Source organism: Euprymna scolopes, chromosome 41 (genome assembly GCF_053919585.1).
Source record: "Euprymna scolopes isolate OS-2025 chromosome 41, ASM5391958v1, whole genome shotgun sequence".
Classification (NCBI taxonomy): Eukaryota; Metazoa; Mollusca; class Cephalopoda; order Sepiida; family Sepiolidae; genus Euprymna; species Euprymna scolopes.
The window spans coordinates 68516756-68541549 of record NC_136522.1 but is presented as its reverse complement, the minus strand read 5'-3'; the positions used below and the strand labels follow the sequence as shown (position 1 = coordinate 68541549).

General features: G+C 34.4%; 1 protein-coding gene across 3 annotated transcripts in view; it reads right to left on the bottom strand.

Annotated features, from left to right (window-relative positions):
- The window catches only part of LOC145266599 (tRNA (cytosine(38)-C(5))-methyltransferase-like), a 58074-nt gene that overhangs the window by 9487 nt on the left and 23793 nt on the right, over positions 1-24794 (bottom strand). For all 3 annotated transcript variants that reach the window (XM_080122455.1, XM_080122454.1, XM_080122456.1), the window contains 4 exons: positions 22837-22938; positions 20064-20380; positions 16745-16802; positions 2404-2560 (listed from right to left, as the gene is read on the bottom strand). In XM_080122455.1, coding sequence (XP_079978581.1) covers positions 2404-2560; positions 16745-16802; positions 20064-20380; positions 22837-22938 — 634 coding nt within the window. The remainder of the gene's footprint in view (positions 1-2403; positions 2561-16744; positions 16803-20063; positions 20381-22836; positions 22939-24794) is intronic.

The window sequence follows — 24794 nt, the reverse complement described above, 5'->3', positions numbered from 1 at the left end:
GTCGAGAAAGGTTAGCACGTCTTAAGTATAGAATTAGTAAACTATTCACATACTTCATTGTTTATAAAAAAAAAAAATAAAAAAAATGGAGACTTTATAAAAAAAAAAAATGGGCACAAATGTAACCATATTTAAGCATCAATTTGGCATAATGCACTCATTCTAAGTCAATAAGCTATATCTTTTGCCCGTTTTTTTCACAAAAAAAATAAAAATAAACATAATATATATATATATATATATATAATATAATATATATATATAATATATAATATAATATAATATATATAATATAATATATAATATATATTATATTATAATATATTATAATATATTATATATAATATTATATATAATATTATATATAATATATATTATAATATATAATATATTATATATAATATTATATATAATATTATATATAATATTATATATAATATTATATATAATATAATATTATATATAATATAATATTATATATAATATAATATAATATTATATATAATATAATATATTAACATTCAGTGATGGGCCGCACGAATGTGGCTTTTAAGCCCTGCCAAACTGGCATTCCTTGGCACACATTGTACAGACATGTGCAATGCCCTGGCCTTTGAATTAAGCAGAGCCTGAATTTCAGTATCATTCTCATTGAACCAATCCTGATGTTTACACTCACAATAACCTAATACTCTCTCACATACCTCAGAGATTCCTTAAAAGCAGGCCAAGTGTTTTCACAATCAATCTCTTCCATCTTAACTGGTTTCTCCCTCACAATATTGTCCCTTAGACGGGAAACATTAAGTCGCTTTGGGATAGCCACACTAGCTCCCTCATCTTGGGCTTCATACTTAATCTTTGCATGGACCAACCAATGGTCGGTCCAGCACTCTGCATGACACGAACACTGCAGATACCCCTCATCTCACATTTTCTGACGAAGTCTATCAAGTGCCATTGTTTGGAACCAGGATGCATCCAGGTTGTCTTGTATTTGTCCTTCTGCTGAAACATGGTGTTACTGATTTTAAAACCATCATCTGAACAAATCAGACCATTGCTATTACACTTTCCCACTCCGTGTTTACCCAGCACATGCCAGGTTTCAAAATCTCTTCCCACTCTAGCATTAAAATCTCCAAGAATTAAGATCTCATCAGCAGAGGGAATGTGTCTAACTACACTGCACAAAGCAAGATAGAAAGCAACCTTTTCATCTGTTGCATCCATAGTGGGTGCATAGACACAAAAAAGTTGTATAACGACCATTTACCAGAGGTAACCTCATAGTCATGATCCAGTCACTCAAATCACAGGGAAGTTCTTCCAGGCTAGAAAGAATTGATGCCTTTATAGCAAAAGCCATGCCCGATTCCCTCTTACATCCATCCACTCTACCACTCCAGAAAATAGTGTAGACCCCAGCCAACTCAGAAAACTGTCCCTCATCAGCCAGCCTGGTCTCAGAGCAACTATGTCCATGTCATAACGAAGTTCCTTAGATACAAGAGCAGATCTACGCTCTGGATGCGTTATTGCTGATGGAGAGTCAAGCAGCGTCCGCACATTCCAACAGCCGATGGTCATTGTCATATTTTCTCGCAGTAGCATGATGACGGCCGGGTCCAAGCTGTGGAGCCCTGAAACACCTGCCGGGCCCTAGAAATTCTAGTTCCCTTATTGCCATTTATGTTCATAATCATATTTTCTAACTTTATAGAAGGTTTTGCCGTTTTAGGCTACAGCCAGACTTTCTTTTTTCCTTCCAATCAAGATACACAAGATGGTAAAAAGTATATCTAATTTATATCAAGCAATGCTTGTGCATGAGGATTGTTATAGTGGAGAAAGACTTTGCACTGAGACAATCCCACTCTCTAAACAACTACACATTGATCCAAAAAGAGCAATACATATATGATGATTGCAACGTCTTGTCAGACGAGTGCCACTCCCTCACACACAATGTCCATGAGCCCAAATGCCTGAGGGAGTATCTACACTATGTTACATAGCTGTCGTACAAAGCTAAAACTAAGTCTCTCGGGTCAATGTTGAGATTCAGTAACAAGCAAGAGAAAGAGCCAGCAACAAGTTAAAGCGGGAGACCAGTACCTACATTAAGCTGGTCTGCAGTTTATGGTTTTTTTAAATCATAAATTAATGAATACATACATAGTGTGTGTATGAAATCTGGACAAATATATTCAAGCATATTTTATGACCCCCCCCTCCCAGTGATAGTATATGATGTAATGTAGATTACATTAAGCAAAAGTTCAATGAAATGATATGAAGTGCTTTGATAAAAATCAACAGCTGTAATAAAAAAAAAATAAAAAATAAAAAAAATAAAAAAAAAATAAAAAAATAAAAAAGATTGCAAAGTTTAGTGCTTACTGAAAGACTCTGGGAAGCAAAGAAGTCTGGCAATTTCTGTTGGAGTGAAGAATCGAAGTTTAAGCTTTCGGATCACAGACAATTCCTCATCACCCCATCCGCTGCGATTCTTCATTTCTACAGCATTCGTTTTCAAATTGTATGCAGCTTCTAGAGCCTGGGAAAAAAAAAATTAAAAAAAATCTTTCAAAAATCAAAATGATTGCACAAGAAATGAAAATATGGAGTTTAGTTTCACAGCATATCAACCCTTTTGGATTATTTAAGGTCGAATCCAGTACATTTTGGAAAATTTTTCCCATTTCAAATTCTTTAAATTTATAAATATTTATTCCTGGTGTTTGGTTTGTAGGGAAAAAATCGTTTTTGCTTTTAACTTTGTAAAACTCAATGTTTTGCAAAGTGGAGAGAAAAAAATGTTTGATGCATTTTAGGTTGGGAAGTCAATATCTACAGACGGCCTGATCTGATAGCAACAGAAATTATGGAGAATCAAAGAATTTTTATATATACTTTGCGATAATCTTAAGCAAATCAAATGGCAAAGTTGATGTGGGGGAAAAAAAAAAAAAAGAAAAAAGAAAGTGAATACGTGCTCCTTGCCTAGGGATAGTGCATAAAAACCCAAGATCTTATTAAATCCCATTTCAGTAAAATCTTAGTCGTACAAATAAGTTCAAGGACCACGTTTTACTCCCTTACATCATACCAGTAGATATTTTCCTTGGTCGATAGTGGTGTATTGGGAGAAAATAAGGTTTTCATTTTAAGAATCCAATCAAATTATATGGTTAAGGCTGAAGTTATGCATCACTAGGGTAGGATATGACCAATCAATTGATCAGACCTCTCATCTAGCCAAAGGGCTTAAGTGGGCGCTTAGTAAACTAGTTTGGTGATAAACGTGTAAAGTTGATAATCTTTACATGTAAAGACACGAGACACTCCACTACCATTTAGAGTAACACTTTTTTTTTTTTTTTTTTTTTTTTACATAGATATCACCACTTATCAAGGCCCAGGAGCCACTCGAGGGTAAGGGTTAAAGAGTACAGTAGTCAATTGGAAAATATAGTAATTGTCAGCAATGGAAATTCAGTAAATTTGTTAATTTAAGGGGAACGGCTTATCAAGAACTTGTTTACATTGGACTTGAAGACAACCATATTGTAGTCAGCTGGAAAGCAGGAAAACAGAAGAGTTCTGCAGGCATGCAGTTTTAAGAAAGCTTTGGTTCATGAAATGTGTAAGTTTAGACACAGATAAAGGGGGGGGGGGAATATTGATAGTGTTTTCAGCCAGACAAGTGTTTCTTGTGAAAGTTTGGCAAGGGGGGGAACCATAGATTGAAGCTCAGTCGAGCGCTTGCCATGAAAATAACGATAAAGCAAAGACAAACTTGCTACATCTCTTCTGTAAGAGGTCGCAAGAAAAAAAAAAATCTAAGGAAAAAGTCAAATGAACAAAGAAGTGGCTTTTAGACAAAAGTAACTCTGCTGGTTAGTAATGACAAGTTCTGAACTTACTCCATCCAATTCTTGCAATAACACTAGCATCTATGCCACCCTGTGCTCCAATGGCATCATCAAGCTAAGACCTCGACAACTTCCATAGCTTTATCATGCAGATATACACAAAAGAGCAGCAAGTTGACTTTGGGTTTACTTCCAGCACCCTTGTAACTTGCTTCACTTTTATCCTTTAGTCCTCACCTTCCATAAGCAATATTTCTGACAAAAGGGGAAGAATTACTATTTTCTAGTAGAGAAAATAGTAATCTAACACTTATTGGCTAAATTTAAATTGTTTTTACATTTAAGTGGTATTTAAGCTCTTTGCATCAAGTAGTTTCATGCACTGTCCATTAACAAAAACTTTCTCCAGAGTTCTCATCTATTAAGTTACTTATTCGCTTCTAAAAAAATATTTTTCACCCATCCATCTCCTGACCATATTGATTCAGCCACTAGAGCATTTACAGAATAAATGAACATCTCGTTTGCATCAATGGCTACGTACACAGAATAGAGGCAGTGTCCTTAACATTCTGAGTGGAAGGTGCTGAAATGCTTAGTCCATGAAACTGCAGCAGCCAACAAGTGGCAAAGAGTATTTTTGTTTAATTGAAAGAACAGAATGAATGTTACGAACATTAATTCAACATGGTCCATAAACTGCACAAGTACTCTTTTCATAGAAATTACCAAAATTAGTTTTATTATAATCGTTTTTCCTTTTGTTTGCTAACACTTTAAACATTGGTTTAAAAAAAAAAAAAAAAAAGTGGTGATAATATGTATGAATATGAAATTGCTTTAGTCTTAGGGGATATATTTGTGTTTGCAATAGAAATAATCTTTAAAAAGAAATCGATTTTGGAACAATTCATTTTAAAATTGCAAAGACACAAGCAGATGTATCTGGCATTGCCCAGTATTAAACAATGTGAAATTCCTTTAAAGAAAAGACAAACCAAAGGACCCAAGACATGTGCATGTTTTTTCTAAACAATTCACTTCTATAAGTCTAAAAAAGATATAACAGATATAAACTAAAACCTAAAGACAAGTAGGTCAAGTACGATAACCATCAAACCAACTTGCCACGATCTTTAAGAGCATTTTCAAGTCTTATTCTTAACATAAGGAAGCTGTCATGTGAAAGATTCACACATGCGTGAAACAGTTGATAGAAAAATCCGATGACTCCCAAGTTTTGACCCCTTAGCATCCTTCTGGATGAAGGAGATTAAATTTTCCACATCAAATTTCCAATCTGCAGATCAAAATTTGTTGAGTATATAGGTTGAGAAGTGTCCTTACACTTCAGATGTATTAAGAGTGAGAATCTGCCATTTCAGCAAGATTTTACTTACGAAAAGCTATAAAAACAAGTGAAGCATGCATGGTCCCCGTGAGTGTGCAGTGAACGAGGCATAAAAAAAAAAAAAAAAAAAGTTCAGCATTTGCAAGGTGGTGGAGGTTCAGTTTTGGTGTGGGGCATTATTAGTACCAATGGTTCAGGGCCTATAGTTTGCTTAATGTTGACTGAGCATCTACCCTACTTTGGTCGGAATTTGAATGATAATCCCATCTTCATGCAGAATAATGCTCCCATTCACACAGCTGGCAATATCAAGAGGTTCCTGGAAGAGCATGATATTTCGTGTTTGGATTGGCCTGTACAATCTCCAGACTTCAGTCCTATCGAAAACGTATAGCATTACATCAAGCAACATCTACGCAATAAAATTTCAAATTTGGAAGAACTTTGGACAAAAATGAAAGAAAAGTGGGATGCACTTTCCCCAGAGTATTGCTGCAGTCTTATTCAAGGAATTCCCAAAAGATTGCAGGCTGTCAAATTACAGAAGGGCTATGCGACTAAATATTAAAAAGTTCATTGTATTCCTGTTGTATTTGTGTTGCATTAATGTCTTAAAGTTACATTTAAATAATTTTCCATCGTGTGGACTTATTGCCTCCTTAATTTGAAGTTATTTCTTTAAAATTGATGTGAACACTAGAATATTTCAATTAAAAATCAAATATGAACAGGTAAAATTATAGAATAAAAAGGCCAATCAAATGAGGTATAGGTTGTTTAAATTTAGCTTAAATCTGCAGTTTGAAAAAAACTTACAAGTGCAGACTCTTTGCCACCTGTGTATATAAATTTGAGTGATTCACCATGCAAAGACATGACTAAGTCCATCAGTTGCACCCCCCCCATTTACCTCCAAAAGTCTCCAAGGCCTTAACATATTTAAATTAGAGTTCAGCACCATGCAAAACTGCTAAATAGACATACACAGAAAATTGGACAAATATGGTAAGATAGTCCCCCCCCCACTCAAAAAAGAAAAAAAGGGTGTTTTTTTTATTAACCCCTAAAGAGCCCCTGGGGCACACCCAAGAGTTATCACCAAGTATAGACAAACAAAATTATACAGAAATCAGTAAGTTACAACTTTTCAGAAAGTTTTATAAAAATCTGAGGCATCAATTTTTCTTTTTTTTTTAAATAAGCAAAAAAAAAAAAAAAAAAAAAAAAAAAAGTCATTTTAGTTATTTTAACCCAAAAGGCACCCCGGGGGGGGGGGAAAGTTTTCCTGGAAAATCTGTTTTTACTCATCATGCTTAATGTTTGTGCAAAATTTCAAAAAATTCCAAGGCGTAATTGAGAAAAGTGCAGACAGACAAGGGTGCATTTACAGGTCTAACATTAGATGCACAAGAGATAAAGAGGCACAAAAGTGTAAAAAAGGGACTTATTTGCCTTGTCACTACTGATAGCACTATGCCAGAAGTTGTTACATTAGCTGACGAACCGAAATATTTGACCAAAGATGCGATAAATTTAACAGATTATCTTCCTGTAAATAAACAACTCAATCGCCTGATGCTCATTCACCTCCCTGTAACCAGGTTTTGATTTTGTCATCAGCTTAAAAGTATTTCCGTTTATGCCGTTTTGTCTGTTAAGTAAAAGATATTTAAAGTTTCTTTTGTCACATTTAACCACGCAACGCTTTGCATATTATAAAGATTTTGTTGCTTTCGTTCCAAAACGTAAACCACCATGTAATTTCCATGGATTCCCAAATGCACGCAAAGACATGCATACACAAAGCAAAAGATGTGAAAAACATTTTTGTTCAGCAGGCAATACCATTTCATATTTACCATTCAGACGCTTGTTCTATGGAAACGGTGAATGGGGGAGGGGGAGACAATTCATGCTTAACTGTAAAAGATTTAATTACAAAGCCAAGAACTCCGCCTTTCCAAGCGGAAAACAGCAGCCGGCAATTAAGTCTTGAATATGAAAGACAGCTGCAATCAAAGATTGCAAAGACTTCATTGTTCCTGCTTTCGGAATGGAATAAATTCGGAGATGGGGGGGGGGGAGCAGGAGATTTCAAAAACTAAATTCTTTGAACAATTGTCGAGAAATTTGTTTTTTCAAGATGAAAACTCGATACAAAAACATTTCATTATCACAGATTTTATATTTTGTCTAAAGATTTTTTTTTTTATTATTAGCCTATCGTACAAAATTAAATGCAAAAAAATCATTGAAGAAATGGTTTTTGAGATGAAAGGATTGAAATAAAGATCAATACTAGTATACAAAAGAGTTAGAAAAAACAAAATGTCTTAGAAAAATTGAAGTGCATCTATACTAATACACAGGGTCCATTTTATGGATATAGCTCTAGACAAGGCATGAAACCATTTGATACAAGGAGATAAATTTAAAAAACTAGCCGACGATAAGTCAGATGAATAGATTCTGACCTAGAAAACAGCAAGCTCCCTCCCTCTAACAAACATACCTCATTAAATGCGAGGACTAAAAGACAGAAGTGGCTTCCAGACAGTATAATTTGTATTCCTACGATAAAGTGGTCATTTATCCATTATTAATGACATCTGGAGCCCACTTTGCATTAAATTTAATGCAAAATGACCTCCCCGTCCCCATTCTGAGCTATTCTAACTTTTTAGAGCAGTTAACTACCTAGTTAGTGTGCAAGGGAGGGCCATGACAAAAAACAAAAAAAAACAAAAAAAAACCTGATTACCAAACTGAGGTCCAAGTAGCACCCACACAAAACCTTAAGCAGCCTCCCCTCCAAAAAGGGTTTCTTTAATATTAGATTTAAGTTCTCGTTTATAACTGATTAAGAGAAAGCATATGCTGACGGAAAGGAAAATCATTTTTGGATTAAAATCCAAATCCCATTCGTACCAGGAATCACTTAAATGACAAAGTTAACATTTCCAAAGAGAAAATCCTTTACTCTGTCAAGTCCGAATGAATTGGGTTAATTGCCCGTTAACGAGAATCTTGTTCAGTCATTTAATGCCTGAAAGGTTATAAATTATGTAGATTATTTGTAGTCACATTGGGTCATTTTTGTTTTATTTAAATAGTGGAATATTTGGGTATGCATTTTTCAAATTTTCTTGCAAAAATCTTAAAATTTAAAGAATATAGTTTATATGAACTTTGTTCAGGATATCCCAAGAACAAGACTATTGGTAGATGCATCAGCCCAGATGTGGCGACAATACTCCGTGCATTGTGAGGTACAAGTAATTTGTTAACACGGAAGAGGGAGCCGAATTTCTTTAAAATTGGAATATTTCTAAACGAGCTCCAGATTAACCTTTTTATTGGACATATAGTCATTATCTTCAGTGGACATCTTGAGTCATCTGGATGGTTGAATAGTGACCACAGACCATAATCCAGAGTCAAAAAGATTCCATGAGATGCGGGAGAAGACAGTCAGAGCCGACCCTCGGGGGGGGGGGAGAGGGAGAATCAGTTAGACATTCGAGGCATTTTTTCTGAGGGCTTGCAATTAGTTGGGCTGATATACCTCCGAGTAAGATGAGCACTTGGGACTCCTAGCTGAAGGATTGTGTTAATGGGCATTTTGGTCAGACAATCTCATTTTGCAAATCTGCCATTCAACCTAGGAAAAGCAGTACCTTTTCCACATCCACAGAAAAAAATGAATCTTATTTCTTTTTGTCGTTTGGAAGAATTCCTTCATAGCAGCACTGAAAGAATGATAACAGCTGGTGCAGCAAATGCACAAGTGCAAGTTCATAAATTGAAGAAATATGACAAATTTGGATTCTTGCTAACCCTTCCTCCACCTTTAATGTCATGAAAAGGTTTCTAAAGACTTGTAACAGTGGATCATGTTAATCTTTTGAATTTTAAAATTAGTGACTTGATAAAATTTACTTTTGAAGATTTTCCATTATCATGCCTCCCATTATAATAATGATAAAGGATCCAAATTTTGCAATTAAAAATTTGTACAAACGCGAGGCTATACAGCAGGCAGAGCTTACATCAGGCAAGAAAAAAAAATGGCCGCTATTTTTCTCAAGGTGAGACTTCAGGACATCTATTATGCATATGAAAGGTAGACGGTTAAAAAAAAAAGCTTGTTAATCAGAGGGGCATTCCTTTTGTCAGATGTGTATTGAATTTTGATACAGAATTGTGAAGGAGAAGAATAGTTAACAAATTGAGAGACTGCAGAATAGTTTACAGTATTTTATCAAGTTAGACAACTCGGCATTGCCTCTGACCCACTATATGAAGGAGTGAAGTCATGAGTTGGGAGACTTGTTTTCAGGTTGGCTCATTTTTTAGAGTTCTTGTGCATGTCAGCCAGTAGCTGGTGTTGAATACCAGAAATGTTCCATTCATGCATATATATAAAAAACTAGAACTCAAAGTTGAATCTTATGCAACTTATATAGATTAAACTTAAATCTAATACTAAGACCCGTTAAAAATTAATATATTGCAAAACTTGATATTTTTGGAGATTAACACCTAAATCACCCCCCCCCCTCACCTTCCTCCAGGGTGTAATTCTTCCATTTTTAGGCATTTACATACAAAGACTAAAACTTGAATAAAATCTTAGATTTTAGGTTCATTCTAGTGTTTTAGGGTAGTTACTTTTTTCATATGGGAAAAAATTTCTGTAAGTTTTCTTTTTTTTTTTTTTTTTTTTTAACAATCTTTGTAGGAGATTTGACTCCGACCGAGTGGTAGGACTAGGTTGGTTGGTTGGTTGTTTTTGCTTTACGGCATATCAACCCTTTTCGGGTTATTTAATGCCGAATCCAAAGATTCGGAAGAAAAAATTATTTTAATAGAATATATTTGTTGTTTTCATGTCAGTTTCTATTTAACCCATAGTTGGAACCCTAACAGGTACTACCACTCCGGGTCAGAGTGGACCTGGGAGCAGTGGTAAATAAAGGGTGGCTCCACACTCCCCAAAGCCCACAAGCTGGGGCCTCACCACTGGATATAGTTTAAGGTCATATCCAGGACCGGTAGGACTAGGAGCAATTACAGGTGAACACTGAAAACTTTGCTATAAAAAAAATTTTGAAGTAGAGAATTAGTTTTATAAATTAAATGTAAACTAATCTATTTCCAGACTATTCTAGCATTTTAAATGTATTTTTTTTTTTCAGACAAATGGTGAGAGTTTAGGAAGTACGTGGTATTTTCTTTTCAATTATAGTTTTAAGATGACCTGTATGCAGGGGGGGGGGGAGTACCACTTGGACGTGGTGGTAGGAGGGTCAAACATTTTTTCAGGGTGGGACTTGTCACTCAGAATTAACATTAAGGACACAATGGGTTGAAGGAACTTTTGAGTCGGGCTTGTTATTTGGACCTAGATTTAATCAGTATATTCACGCATAAATCGCCTAAAATAAAATTCTAGTTTTTAATTTGGCAGCTGTAAAGTCATTTATTATTACAAGAAAATGGTGGGATCCTTCTACCGCTCCAGAAGATCTCACTATTGATGCAATTCTATCTGTATAAAAGCTAGGTACGTCCAAGGATGGAGTACTGCTGCCACATCTGGGCAGGAGCTGTTAAAAAAGCCTATCCTGCCTTGTCAGAGTACAAAATAGACTTTGTGGTTTTGTGGGGGATGCCCTTTTCTCTTCCCTGCAGAGTCTCCCACAGAAGAGACGTTGCGAGCCTGTCTGTTTTATAGTTATTCCCATGGCAAGTACTCGTCTGAGCTCCAATCTCGTGCCCCTCGACAATCTTTCACAAGAAACACCCGTCTGGCTGAAACTACTGTCAATAATTTTCCCCCACCATCTGTGCCTAAATCCAAACGTAAATCCCATGAGCAGAGCTTAGAAGTGCACAATTGTGGAACTCTTCCGTTCGCCTGTTCCCCACCTGATTACAACTACATGGGTTTTATTCAGCTTATAGATTTCCTTTGGAGTTTGGCACGCCAAGTCTTTTTCTACATCTTCACTTGTTCCACTGTTCATTTCACACATCTGTTCCCTAATGCGTTTTTTTTTCTTGCCAACTCATTAGTTTGATTTCTGCTAACTATTGTCAGTCAAACTCCAAGTGTTTGAGGACAAAACAGGTGATCTCACGTAAGGCTTAATTTATTTACTAGGCATGTGCAAAATGAATGCCGATGCTCAAGACGTATAAACATTTGACCCCCTCCCTTTACTTAGAAATTCAAAAATCAGGAAATTAAACAATTTTAATGAAATTTTCAGTATTTATCATAAATGAACACTGCATATATTAAACCCATTTTTATTTTAAATTTGTGGAAATTTGTTTAAAAAAAAAAAAAAAAAAAAAAATCTATTTTTGCTTTATGAAAGTAAAGCATCGTAAAATATGAAAAAAAAAAAAAAAAAAAAAAAAAAAAAGATTTTTACAGGAACATTAAAAAAAATGCCCCTTAAGTCTGTATTAATGAATTCGATATAACTCAAAAAAAATGAATTTCTCAAACTACCGATATTATTGAATTAAGCATTGTTTATTTAATATTTTATTTTCACAAAATTATAGCAAAAATTTCTACTTTTAAATTACAGGTTTTGCATAATTTTTTTATGCAAAATGTTAATATTTTCCTTGCATGAATGAAACTTTCGGCGTAACATAATTTTGAAATATTGAACAATTAAAAAAATTTTAACAAATAAAAATGGTAAGAATTATACAAACGTTCAGAATATGTATGTATGCACGTCGGGAAAAAAAGACAATTAGCTTCCCCCTTTCTCAGTTTTAATTACATGACGTCATTGTCATATTTTTGATTGGTTAAAATTTTGGGCTTCCGTATATTCAGTGTTTACAAACTTCCGTTTGTAGCAATTTTGTTCTTCGCAAAAAAAAAAAAACAAAAAAAAAAGCGCTCACTTTTGGGGGCTAACGAAGCTGCTTTGTTTTTTTTATATACAAACAAGGTGTTTGTTTTTGTTTAATTCCAGGTCTTAGTTTTCTTGGTCAATTTCAAAGATAATTAATAAAGTCCTAAAGGATTTTTACAATGAATTTACTTAACTTCAAAATTTAGCTAAATTGGTTAGCTTGCCATGAAAACATAACTTTTTCATGTGTACCAATACTTTTCCTTTAGTCGTTAATTTTTCAACTACAATCAAAAAGTCGGAAACCTACAAAAAAATTATGATTGGCTTTCAAAACTATGTCCCCCTATCTTTATTTGTCCATTTGTGCCCGTACCTATTTCTAACCAAATTTCTAATCTACTTTTAGCAGAAATTAAAGTCTATTTAGGAATTTTAAAATCTCGAGTAAACCTTTCAAGCTGTAAATACACATTTTTCAAAATCTGCTTTCGTTTTTCTAATGATAAACTAGGTTACCTGGCATAGTTCTATTAGAACTTGACAATCTTGAAATATCCAAAGCATTTTCATGGTCGGTGAACAATAAGGAATGCCAAATAATTTTTGTTAAAAAAAAAAAAAAAAGCGCCTGTATGCAAATGTGTACTATATTACAGATATAGCACAACCAATTTCCACTAATTTAAAATGGATGCTTTGTAGATCTGCATATTTCACTAAATATACGTGTGTAAAAAAAAAAATTAAAAAAAAAAAGGGCGATTGAATGTTATCGAAAAGCAAAGGATTGGACTCAGAACGATTATCCATAGAGCTGGAAAGGGATTGAAGAACCTTGGCTTCATCTGCAAACAACCCCAACACCGAATCCAGAAAGGATAAGAGTACCAGAAAACCCTTCAAATCATGATATTCAGAAAATTTGGAGGGATATTCAACCGAAACCCAAATAGCACCAGTGCTTCAATTTTTGCAAAACCTTAAATTGCTAAAAGATCCAGACAGGCCCGATGTAATGTGTTGAAGGAGATAGCAAAGAATAAACCTCTTCAAAGGCCTCCATTGAGCAAACATAGGGAAGACGAGAGGCTTGGGCACAAAATTACAAAATGTGTCCTATTTACAGATGAGGCCTGTGCTACTCGATGCTCCGGATGGATGGGCCAAAGTTCGGAACATGAACAGAAATCCAACCCCTTTCAACAAGGTGGAGGCATCAGGTTTTGGGTGGAAATTATTGGCAAGTTGATTCAATTATTCCGAGTGCCAGAGGATGTAAAGTTTACTATGCATGCATGACCTTTTTTTTTTTGCATAATCATTTGTCACCATGGCTAGATGACCTAGCATTGTAACGTCACTTTCAGATTTTTATACATGACAATGCACCATCCTATTCTGCTAGGGTGACTGAAGTCTTCCTGGAATCTATGAGCTTCATTGGAGAAGCTCTCATGACCCGACCACCATGTTCTCCTGACCTTAACCCCCAATGAACATCTCTGGGCAATATTGGAAAAAAAAAAAAAAAAAAAAAAAAAAAAAAGGGACTTATGAGGGAGGCTAGCAATTTACTTCAAAGGATGCCCTGTGAAAGAAAATAGTTGGTGTCACCTGAGCCATAACTTTTCAAATCAAACAATTTATTTCCTTGGTTTTAAGTTATTTCCAAAAATGGTGAATGTTAAATTCATTCACTCAAGGCTTAGCGCCTAGGACGTGCTTTTGTTTATTCTTTGACAGCAAACATTTTAAGTGACCTGCAATAAAGTGATGGATAGTGGAAATTCTTTTATCAAATAAAATGCCATAACTTAGTGAACATCGCTTTTTATTTTTTTTTATTTATTTATTTTTATTTATTTATTTATTTTTTTTTTTACACATACACAGGAATCACCACTTATCAAGGCCCGGAGGCCACTCGAGGATAAAGGTTAATGAGTATACATTAGTCAATGTGATATAGTGTAGTAAACATAATAGTGGGAATTTTGTAAATTGGATTACTTAGGGGTACGGTTCATCAAGAACTTGTTTACATTGGACTTGAAGACAATCAGATTGTAGTCAGCTGGAATTTTAGCCAATTTTTCGATATTTGAAGGGTTGAGCTACAAAACGATACCAATCTCGTGAAAATCCGTCACCTGTCAAAAGTTTTAAGCAGACATGCATACATTTAAACAGAAAAGTGAGATTTATATTATAGACTAGCAGGGGAGTACCCGGCGTTGCCCGGGTGATTGGAGGTGTAAAAGTTAGGAAGGAGGCTCAAACCCGTAGGTGGAAAAGTAAAAGAAAGTGTGAACTTTTACCACTACGCTACAAGGCCATAGGAAGTAAAAAGCGTTCAAATTTAGTGATGTCAATCAAGAAGTTAACTTGCCAAGTGAATGCAGAAATGAATACTGGCTGAAAGCCAGTTAAACTTTCCACCATTTCATTTGTTTCCCCACAATGTGGGGGGGGGGGGAAACCAGCTCCCACAAAAGAGGAATGTCCAAATGAATAGCTCTCCCACAAAAGAGGGCCCAAATTAAGAGCAATTGTTTGATCAAAGCTGATTGCTTTCTGGATGTTCCGGCACGAAAGGCTGGAAAGCTGCCTTTGCATTTTTTTTTTTTTTTTTACATGGGGAGGGGGGGGGGTCACGACTTATCAAGGCCCGGAGGCCACTCAGGGATAAGGGTTATTGCATATACAGTAATCAATGAGCTAGTATTGTAGTAATCATTAGTATTGGAGATTTGATAGAGTGTCTTACTTAAAGGGGCGGTTCGTCAGGAATTTGTTTATGTTGGATTTGAAGACATCCAAGTTGTAGTCAGGTGGGAAACAGGCGAACGGAACAGTTCCACAATCGTGCACTTCTGAGAAAAAAGTGCTGCTAAACATGCGAGAGGATGGAATAGCGGGAATTTTTTAAAAATTCAATGTAAATAAATGTAGATATGACGTCCCTTTGCAAATATAATCTAGGGAGTATATAAAAAGTTCTAAAACATTGATAGTGTATTTGCATGTCCAGAAAGAGGAATGGGCAGGTCAGAGAAGATGCAGTTGAGGATGATGTGGAGGGAGAGGGAGAGATAGAAACTGGTTACATTTTTACACCGGGTAATGGTAGTTAGTCTTCAATTAAAGTTGATTATCTTGCCAATTTTGATTTATTGATCATAATTGAAATCAATTTCTATCCCCCCCTCCTAAATGGGACGACAAATAAAGTGTCAATAACTTGGTACAATATGCAGAGTTTAATGTCGGCTTAAATGCTATTTAAGCTTAACTTAAAATCAAGATAACTTAGATTAAAGCAGCGTTCAATATTTGTTTCCCCCTGAAGCTTTTCACCTATATACTTTGGACAAAAGACAAGCTGCTAAAAAAAAAAAAAAAAAAAAGGGGGAAATCAGTCCTGGGATTGAGTTAGGCTTGATAAACAAATTGTTTCACTTGTTCCAATCAGCCATTATTTATAATTAACAATTCACTAATTACCAATATAATTACCTCTGCAACTCTTGCTTATTTCGCCATCAGATAAATCAAATAAGGAATACATTTTTTATTATATCTATTACATAAAAAGAAACTGCATGTGTGTATGAGAATTCGTTCTTATGGACTCAAAATTTCACATGAAGGTACTTTATATGCTTGGCAGCATTTTTAGGTTTTGTATCAAGGTCTTCGAGAATTGAAATAATGCAGTGAAAGGAACGGGTGATTTTGACTAAAATTGACTCCTTACACAGCCTAACATTACAAATGCATTTGAGAAGCTTTACCACACAAGTCAAAAGGCCAGACAAAAATCAACAGTAGGTTCTTTGATATGACAGGTGCGTTCAAAATTAAGGTTTCTGTTCAGAGCACAAGGGAAGCATGATAGTTAATGCAATTATATAGAAAAGATAATTTTATAAAATTAACAGGTTCTCTACAGTGCAATGTAGATTACAATTTTTGGAATAAGTCACAAGGAGAAATATGGAGCTTCATAGTTGAACAAGTCACCATTTGATTTCCTATGCTGTTATCCCCCCCCACTCATGTTTATTTCAATTTTTAATGTCTGAATATATAGAATTCACCTTCAGCTAATTTACATGTTTGTATACCATAAACACACATGTAAATTAAATAGCAAAATAAATCTTTTCTACATTATCCACATTGATACCCATATCTATGAATATGAAAATAGGATTTATTTTTAGCTATGCAACAATTTTTTTATGTTAGTCTATTTTGAAAGTGATGTGACAGTGTCGGCTGCTGAAGTGATGCAAGATGAAAATAAATTTGGATGAAAAAAAAAAAAAAAAAATCTTAGATATAGATAGAAAATATTTACAAGTGAAAAAAATAAATTCACTTTTTATTCAGGACATTAATTGAAGCCGTGTGCATTGAAATCAGATGACTGCAAATATTTGAGGTAAGAATCGTTTGAAATAAGATCTGCAAAAACATCTCACAAGAAATGCAGTTACAATGAAAATTGGCACAAGTTTTCATAGAAACATTTGACTGATTTTGTGGTAATCTCCAGGTGTTGGAATGGAAAAAAAAAAAAAAAAAAAAAAAAAAAAAAAAAAAATAACAAACAAACTTACCTCAGCATCATAGGACATTTGTACAGCAGATCCTGCACCCTGAATAAAGCGACCATACCTAAAAAGAAAAACATCCAAATTTTATCCGTTTTCAGAAAGGATAAAGTTCAAATACTTTCAAGTAAATTTTATGATTTATACAAAGGGAGATAACTGCTGAATATCAAAATACGAGTATTTACATTGTCTGGCATTCAGTTATAACAGCCATTAGCCCTTTAGCAGCAGCTTCATGACATGCGTATGAAAATGACAGCCAGTGTGAAAAGCAATGTCATAGCAAAAAAAAAAAAAAAAAAAAAAAAAATGAACAGAGCAAGTGACAGGAACACGTGGGTAATAAAGGATTGGCAAGGGGAGCCGGTGTGAGATGAACATGTGGCCAGATGGCAGCATGAGACTTGAAGTGCATATCAAAAGTGTTTTTTTTAATTACGGGGGGGGGGCAAATTTAGATGCAATACATTATTTTGGAAGTAAGTACTACTTAAAAAAAAAAAAAAAAAAAAAAAATCTAATTGCAATGTTTTGAGAAGAGTTATTCATTACAGACTATCATCCTCAGTTGTTTCAAAGATTCGACCAACTATTCCTGACCCTCGTCAGGTGGTTACTGCGACGAGATCAAAACTGAATTCTCAGCAATTACTGCCTTCCATAGTTCTTGTTTCATGTTTTGGCCAACTAATCCTCTGGCCAGCTTAGGGGAGGATTGAAACCGCTATCTTCAGACAATGCTCACTTGAAAACAGATTCAACGTCTATCCACTGCGCCACGGACCCTGAAGGCTGATCATGGTTGGATTTTTTAGTCTTATAAATCCAAGTTTATTATCTGATTTTCCATTTCAATTGAATTCGATATCGACCCAACGATGGAAGATCAGATAATAAATGGTTATTCACAAGACAAAAAAAAAAAAAAAAATCCAACCTTGATCGCCCTCCGGGCCCGTGGCTTAGTCGATAGAGATGTTAAATCTACGGTTCCAGGTGAGTATTGTCTGAAGATAATGGTTTTAATCTTACCCAAAGCCGGCTAAAAGCTTAGTTGGCCAAAAACATGGTGAGACGATAACTATGGAAGGCAGTCATTACTGAGGATACAGTTATGAGATTCAGAATTGCTATCTTGTTGCAACAACCACCTGACGAAGACCAGAGGAATATTTCTTGCTTTTGTTAGTTTCCTTGCGATAATTGTGGTGTTGAGGGTTAAAGATAACATCGATGAAGATTAACAACTACGTAACACTGAAATTTTAGGGGTTTTTTTTAGCGTCACATCAACCTTATAGGTCATTCCATGCCATGAAATGTGAAGAGAATATTCTTCATTTGAAGCTTTCGGTAATAGATTGTTTTTAATTAACATTTAGTATTTCCCAGTCTTTTCTAGGGTTTTTTTTTTCTTCCTTTCAAATGTGTTCCAAAAAGGTTAGTTTTTCTTAGAAAATCTAATATTTTATAAGATTTTCCAAATATTGCTTTAAGGTTTTGTTCCTTGAAAATATTTCACGAATATTTTAATTGCATTCTATTAATACGTGTTTAACGGTTAGTGGATGTTGACAGGTTCTACATCGAGGGATACCTACTTTCAGAAGGTATTCATAGTAACACAGTGAAATCATTTAAGTTTTTAAGTGACTACTTGTTTGACATTTTTTAAACTTCTACAGAAAAATAAAATTTTAGTAAAGGGAGACAACTAGTCTGATGAATCCAAATAATACAAACTAGTGGGATCTGTGGAAATTCCACAGCGGACTCTTTCATATATAACATGTTGGCATTCTGAGGATGTTCAGTGTAAATGGAGACACTGATATTATTGTAGCTCTTGTTAAAACTACAAAAATATTTATCTAAGCTAGCAGGAATGCCCCCATGTAGTCCACTTGTAAAATATGCTTAAATGATATTTTAATTCTTGCAGATTTCGTATATATTATTATAGAGTTAATGTTCTATCGATTCTTATATATATTATAAAGTTCGGATTTCAAAAATAAAAAATATATATCTGACTTGGGTGCATCAGCTTGAATCAAAACAAAACAAAAACATAGAAAACTGAAAAGTTTCCATCTTATCAAATGTCCAGTTGGAAACAATTGTAGCAATGTACTTCATGCATTATTAACAGGATACAATAAAAAAAATTAGCTGATCAAAATAAGAGTTTGATACGAGTTCACTTTTAAGTGGTTTTCTGTAAAGAATCAATATTCAGAATAGTAACCAACTTCTACAGAAAAATAAAATTTTAGTAAGGGAGACAACTGATCTGGATTTTTCAGTAATTGAATCAATATTCAAAATAGTAACCAATCCAAGCGAAATTTAAACTAAAATCTTCAGTGAACACTTACATATATTCGCTGCACAGGCCACGATCGCCCCATCTGTATCTTTGTCGAAATTCAAAGCTCAATTCAGACAATGGTGGTTTGGTTCATTGATTTCATTTTATGGTGCATCAACCCCTTTTGAGTTATCTATTATATAAAAAGAATTGAGTGAGCACAAGTTAGTTCCTATGGACTAGGAAACAGCTAGGCCAATTTTTATGAAAGTCACAAATGTCCTTTATGTAATTGAAAGATTTCTTAGGTTTGTATCCGAATGTCTTCAATAATTATCGTTAATTGAAAATCCAATTAAAGGAACAGGCGATTTTGACCAAAGTTAACACCTTAGACAGCCTAACATCACAAGTGCATTTCAGAAGTTTTATTACCACACAAACAAAATAAAATTAACAGGTTCTTTGATATGACAGGGGCACATTGGAAAGGTTTTTGTTTAGAAGAGACTTAAACCATGATAATTGCCTTCTGCATTTTAAACTTCAATTCAAGCCATCATATATATAGGAAATATTTTTATAAAAAGGTTCTCTACAGTGCAATGTAGAATACAGTATTGGGCACTACGTCACTGCAAAGAGGCATAGTAAGCTTCCTCCTGGTGCACCGCGATAGGTCCAACTAAAAGCAATCAATTTGAAATTGAAATTGGCAATTTCGACAAATATTTATTGATCATTCAATCCTGGGCAACATCTGGGTCTCCCTGCTAGTTTAATACTAAATCCAGTCATTTCGGTAAATTTTCATACTTCAAATTCTTTATATCTTCGAATTTTTAAGGAACTTTCATCTCCTTTTGCCTTAATTGCATCGAACGAAAGCTCACATCTGGATATTTTATGTCTAGCAGCAGTGTTCTAAAACTTAATGATCAGTTAATTAGTTTAAGAGCAAATTCTGTACATAAACTTTTCGAAATGTCAAAATAAAGTCAAAGTGTTCACCTTTTCGTGAAGCAAGAACATTTCCTATGAAACGGTAAAACAATATCGATGACGATGAAAAGATGCAGCAGTTTATCAGGGATCAGAAATTCTGAAAAGTATTCCACAGTTCCGTCTTCAAGAAAGGCACTCAAAGTTTTACAGCCAGGATAGATGTGACCCTCTTCATCTTCCGCTTGGTGCATTATTTGTCCATATTTGGCCCATGGATTTAGGAAGAGTTGTAAAGACTCTGGAATTTCAGACTTTAAGGGGGCAGATGAGGTTTCTTTGTGTACCAACCAATCGGTCGCAAGATAAGGAAGGTCTGCTCGGACCTAGATTAAAAAAAAAAAAAAAAAAAAAAAAAAAAAAAAAAAAAAAAAAAAAAAAGTTATCAAAGATTAAGTCTTTAACAAAGTAAGACTTTTCAAACAAAGACAAGCTCAACACTTAAGGAGCAAACAATATTAAATGAAAGGTATAAAAGTATAAAACTTTATTATATCAGAACAGTAAGGAAAAGTTAAAGGGGGAAAATAAGCAAAAACCTCTGTAGGCCATGGCATTTCAAAGTTGCTTTTCGTCAGAAAAGAAAGGCTAGAATTATGCAAATACAGAAAAACTAGCTTAAGACATTTAGAACTCAAATTTTTGACCCAAACCAATTAAAAGCTTGCCCTATCTCTGAATACCCTTTATATCAAATTTCAAATGTTTAGACTAGAAATTGTCCAAGTAATTTGGTAGAGACCGCAGAGGTCAAACTTCAGCTGACTATTAGGACCCCTTAACATTTGTTTTGGGCTCAAATCAAGCTATTAAGTTAGATCCATGTCCAAGGAACCTATATCTAAAATTTCAAGTGTTTAGACCCAAAATTTTAGGAGTTTGGTAGAGTTGTCAAAGGTCAAATCGTTGAACTTTGACCCCTTAACAGCCAAATTTCCGTCCGAAAACAGATTAAAGATTTTCCCAAATCTCAGTACCCTGTATATCAAATTTCAAGTCTGTAGATTAAAAATAGATTGTATAGAGAAATGTACAGACATGTTCACTTTTATAGATATTATATATTATAATATATCATGCGAGAGTTGAGTTACGTTACACATCACATCAAAAATTTATAGGCCACTATGAAATAATGGGGATAAAAAAAAAAAAAGCCAATAATAAATAGGGAAGATATAGACAAAGTGGAGAAAATAGAAACCGTAAATAGGGGATATGAAAATACATAGATAAAACTATCTGAAAGTGGAGAAAATGGGATTAGAAAGAAAATGTTCAAAATAGGTTAATATAAAAATCTATATTTCTATAAATATGTTATATATTGATATTCATATTAAAAAACACTATTTAAGAAAATAGAATTTTAAATATGGGTCGTGGAACTGCATTCATCTGCAAACTATCTAGCTAATTTGCATATCCTTTTGAACATTAATCCCAATTAGTTTGGTTTTTAGTTTTCTTACGAGATCATCTTTAGTTAACTATTACGTGTAATTATATTCATGCAGATATTCTACATGATTTATACTTGCACAATAAGGTTATAGTAAATAAATCTATACATAGAAAAATGTTGCCTACCAAACTCCTGTCAGTTTTGTCTACAGATATGAAACTTCAGGTATTCAAACCCATGCGGAACGGATTTGAGTTTTAGCCAGGGAAAATCTGTGCAAAACTGAAACTTAAATTTCAATTGCCAGGTAGAGGTTGAATGATGACGTTACGAATATGCATGCGTAACAACAGCTATTGGTTCTGGTTTTAATTTTTAGCCTTGCAGCAAACCTGTCTTCATGGCTCAGGCATTAACATCAAAGGAAAATTAAATCATAAGCTACATGTTTGCGTTTTGATTGTCTGGTAGGGCACAAGTCTTAACTTGAAAATACTTGCTATATATTGGGTCCAATATATAAATCGGAAGTCTGCAATTAATCAAAATATACAGGGTGACCCGGTAAAAAAAAAAAAAAAAAAAAAAAAAAAAAAAAAAAAAAAAGTTACGATTTCGAAAATGAACCCAAAAGTTCATTTCCTATTCTCCTTTATATAAAGGAGCAGGTTGTCTGGCATGGTCAGAAAATATGCATAAATAGGTTTTAATTCACGCAGATTCCATCTATAATAAAATCTCACCCCGTGTTTAAAAATGTATGTCTTGCAAAAACTTTTAACAGGCGACAGATTTTCACAAGATCGGTATCATTTAAGATCAACCCTTTGGACATTTCTAGTATGTAGCAATTGAGTTGGTGTGAATTTTGGCAAGGGTCGCATTAGTACATGTCAGGATAACCCGGCAGCAAATGGAAATGTACCTAGCCACAGGACGCATGACTGAAGTGAGGTAGTCAAAGGTTAGACTTTCAAGACAAAAAAAAAAAAAAGTCAAATGATATGACATCACGTGCTAAAGCAAAAAGATTTGGACCTGCAAAACGTTTTTAGCCGGTAAAAATAGTTGCTAAGGGGTTTTGAAATTGAAACTAGGCAGGCATGTGTCGCTTCTATGCATGCCCAAATATACATTTATATCTTTCGCAACATTTTAGGTTTTTATGTATATGGACATCGCTCAGATAGTAATGAAGAAGGATGGAGAGATAAGGGTTTTGGTTTCAATTCTAGCTGATGGCTTCCAAGTCACTTTTAGAAACTTGGAAATAACTATATTGGATACAATAAACACACATTAAATATATTTAAATATGATCAAGTAACACCGAGCACCTTGCTAGTTTGAATATGTTCGTGGACATTTTATACTTACAGAATCCGTTTGAAAAGCAAATTTCTCTGCTCTTTTGGCCAAAATATAATAACGGCATCTTGAATTCGGAATACCAAATTGTAAAGGGGTCAGCAAAAATTCCTGAAAAAAAAAAAAATTTAAGTAAAAAACTTTCATACAATTGTAAAGGATTTTTTTACAAACTTGTTGATATGGAATCAACTTAGAGCAAAGGTCGTTATTATGAAGGATTTTTAAACTCCCTTCTAAAAGTGAGTATTTCAAGATGGAATTTTAGATCTTTAGAACTTTTGCACAGACCTAACTAGTCTTCACAGGCTACCAGCAATGTTAAGTTATCTAAATTGATAAGAGTTACGTCCCTTGGTATATGGAAAGTAGAGTGATGTCCCTTGGTATTCTTGACTATAACGTTAAATCAAATATTCCTAAAATAGTTTTAAAAGATTTTAAAGTGTATTCAATAATTCTTTTAATATAAAATTTAAATTTCTTTAAAATAAAACTGAAAAGCTTTTCAATGATTGAAACAAGAACGAGTGGAAAACCGTAAAGAGTACATGCACAGGCAAGAGATGAGCCTAAATGTCTACAAATGATCTCGGGATGTCATTTGGGATATCATTGATGTAGATCAGGAAGAGTTGGGCCCAGGATGGACTCCAGCATTAATACCGAGCTTCTGCCCATCAACCATTACTCTTATGAAGAGAGCGAAACAATTTAATAATTAAGACATTTTCAGCAATATCATAGCTGGAGATCTTATGGAGTAAACCTTTATGCCACACCCCATCAAAGTCCTTTGATATGTCAAGTCAAGAGCAATTGTCCTAGAAAGAAAGCCTCATTTGAGCAATTCACCAGTCCTATGAGATTGGTTAACACGTCTGCTGTAGATCTAGCAGATCAGAAACCATATTGCATGTCACCGAGGAGGTTAATTCCACTGAAGTGGTTGACTTCTATTTAAGAGATTCCAGTAACTTGCTCATGACTAGGGCTATAACAAGAGAATATTCTTTTCATTAGACTCTTGAGTATATATCAATCTTATGTTTTGATAGAGTGATGTTGTTCTCCATTGATCAATCATGTCGAACTGTCATATACTAGAGTCAAAACAATATTCTCTTGTCAGCCCTACTCATGACACAGGAGGTACATCCAGCGTTTCCAAGAAACGACTATTCCGATTGAAGGTCCTAAACCTCTTAAGATTTAATTTATATATATTTTCAAGTTATTAAAAGGACATATCTCCTTCCAATATTATGGTAATCCTTTGACAAAATGGGGAATACAACTAGTTTGTCTAATGTAGTTTCAGAACCTGATTTTGTAGATCTACCTCAAAGAAATGGATTGTAAAATGATAGTTTCTAATATGGTGAAAGTAATTTCAGACAAGACTTACACAAGCAACATCACTTGTCTATCCTGTCAGAAGATGGGGTCAGGAAAGAAAAACTTCTAGATGGCTCATTTATATACATATTAGCCTAAAAAAGTAGTAGGTAAGTAGGCTCGAACCCATTACACGAAGGCGGAAAAGTGAAAAACTGCTACCGGAAGTGTAAAGCATTCAAATTAAACAGTCATGACTTGCAGAAATGGTGTTTTTTAAAGTTCCCCAGGAAGGTCATTTTTAATGTTGGGTGAAAGCTATATATATATATTAGTGTGTTTGCAAATTTGGGATATTTGCTAGGAATCTTAAGTATTAGAAAAGTTCTGATATCTAACAGATGCAAGAAGGTAGATGCGAAAAGCCTTTCCTGGACATACAAAAACCACGTGTGCCCATTTTGCCTTTTATATATTAGGCTAGCCTGGAGGCCTGCGGGTGTGTTGAGCAGAAAGTGGTAGACAGGCAGGCTCAAACCCGTACTACAAAGGAGGAAAAGAATGCGAGAGAAAAAAATAAATAAATAAATAAAAAACTCCCTGTAGAAAAGGGCCCAGTTGAGGGTGAA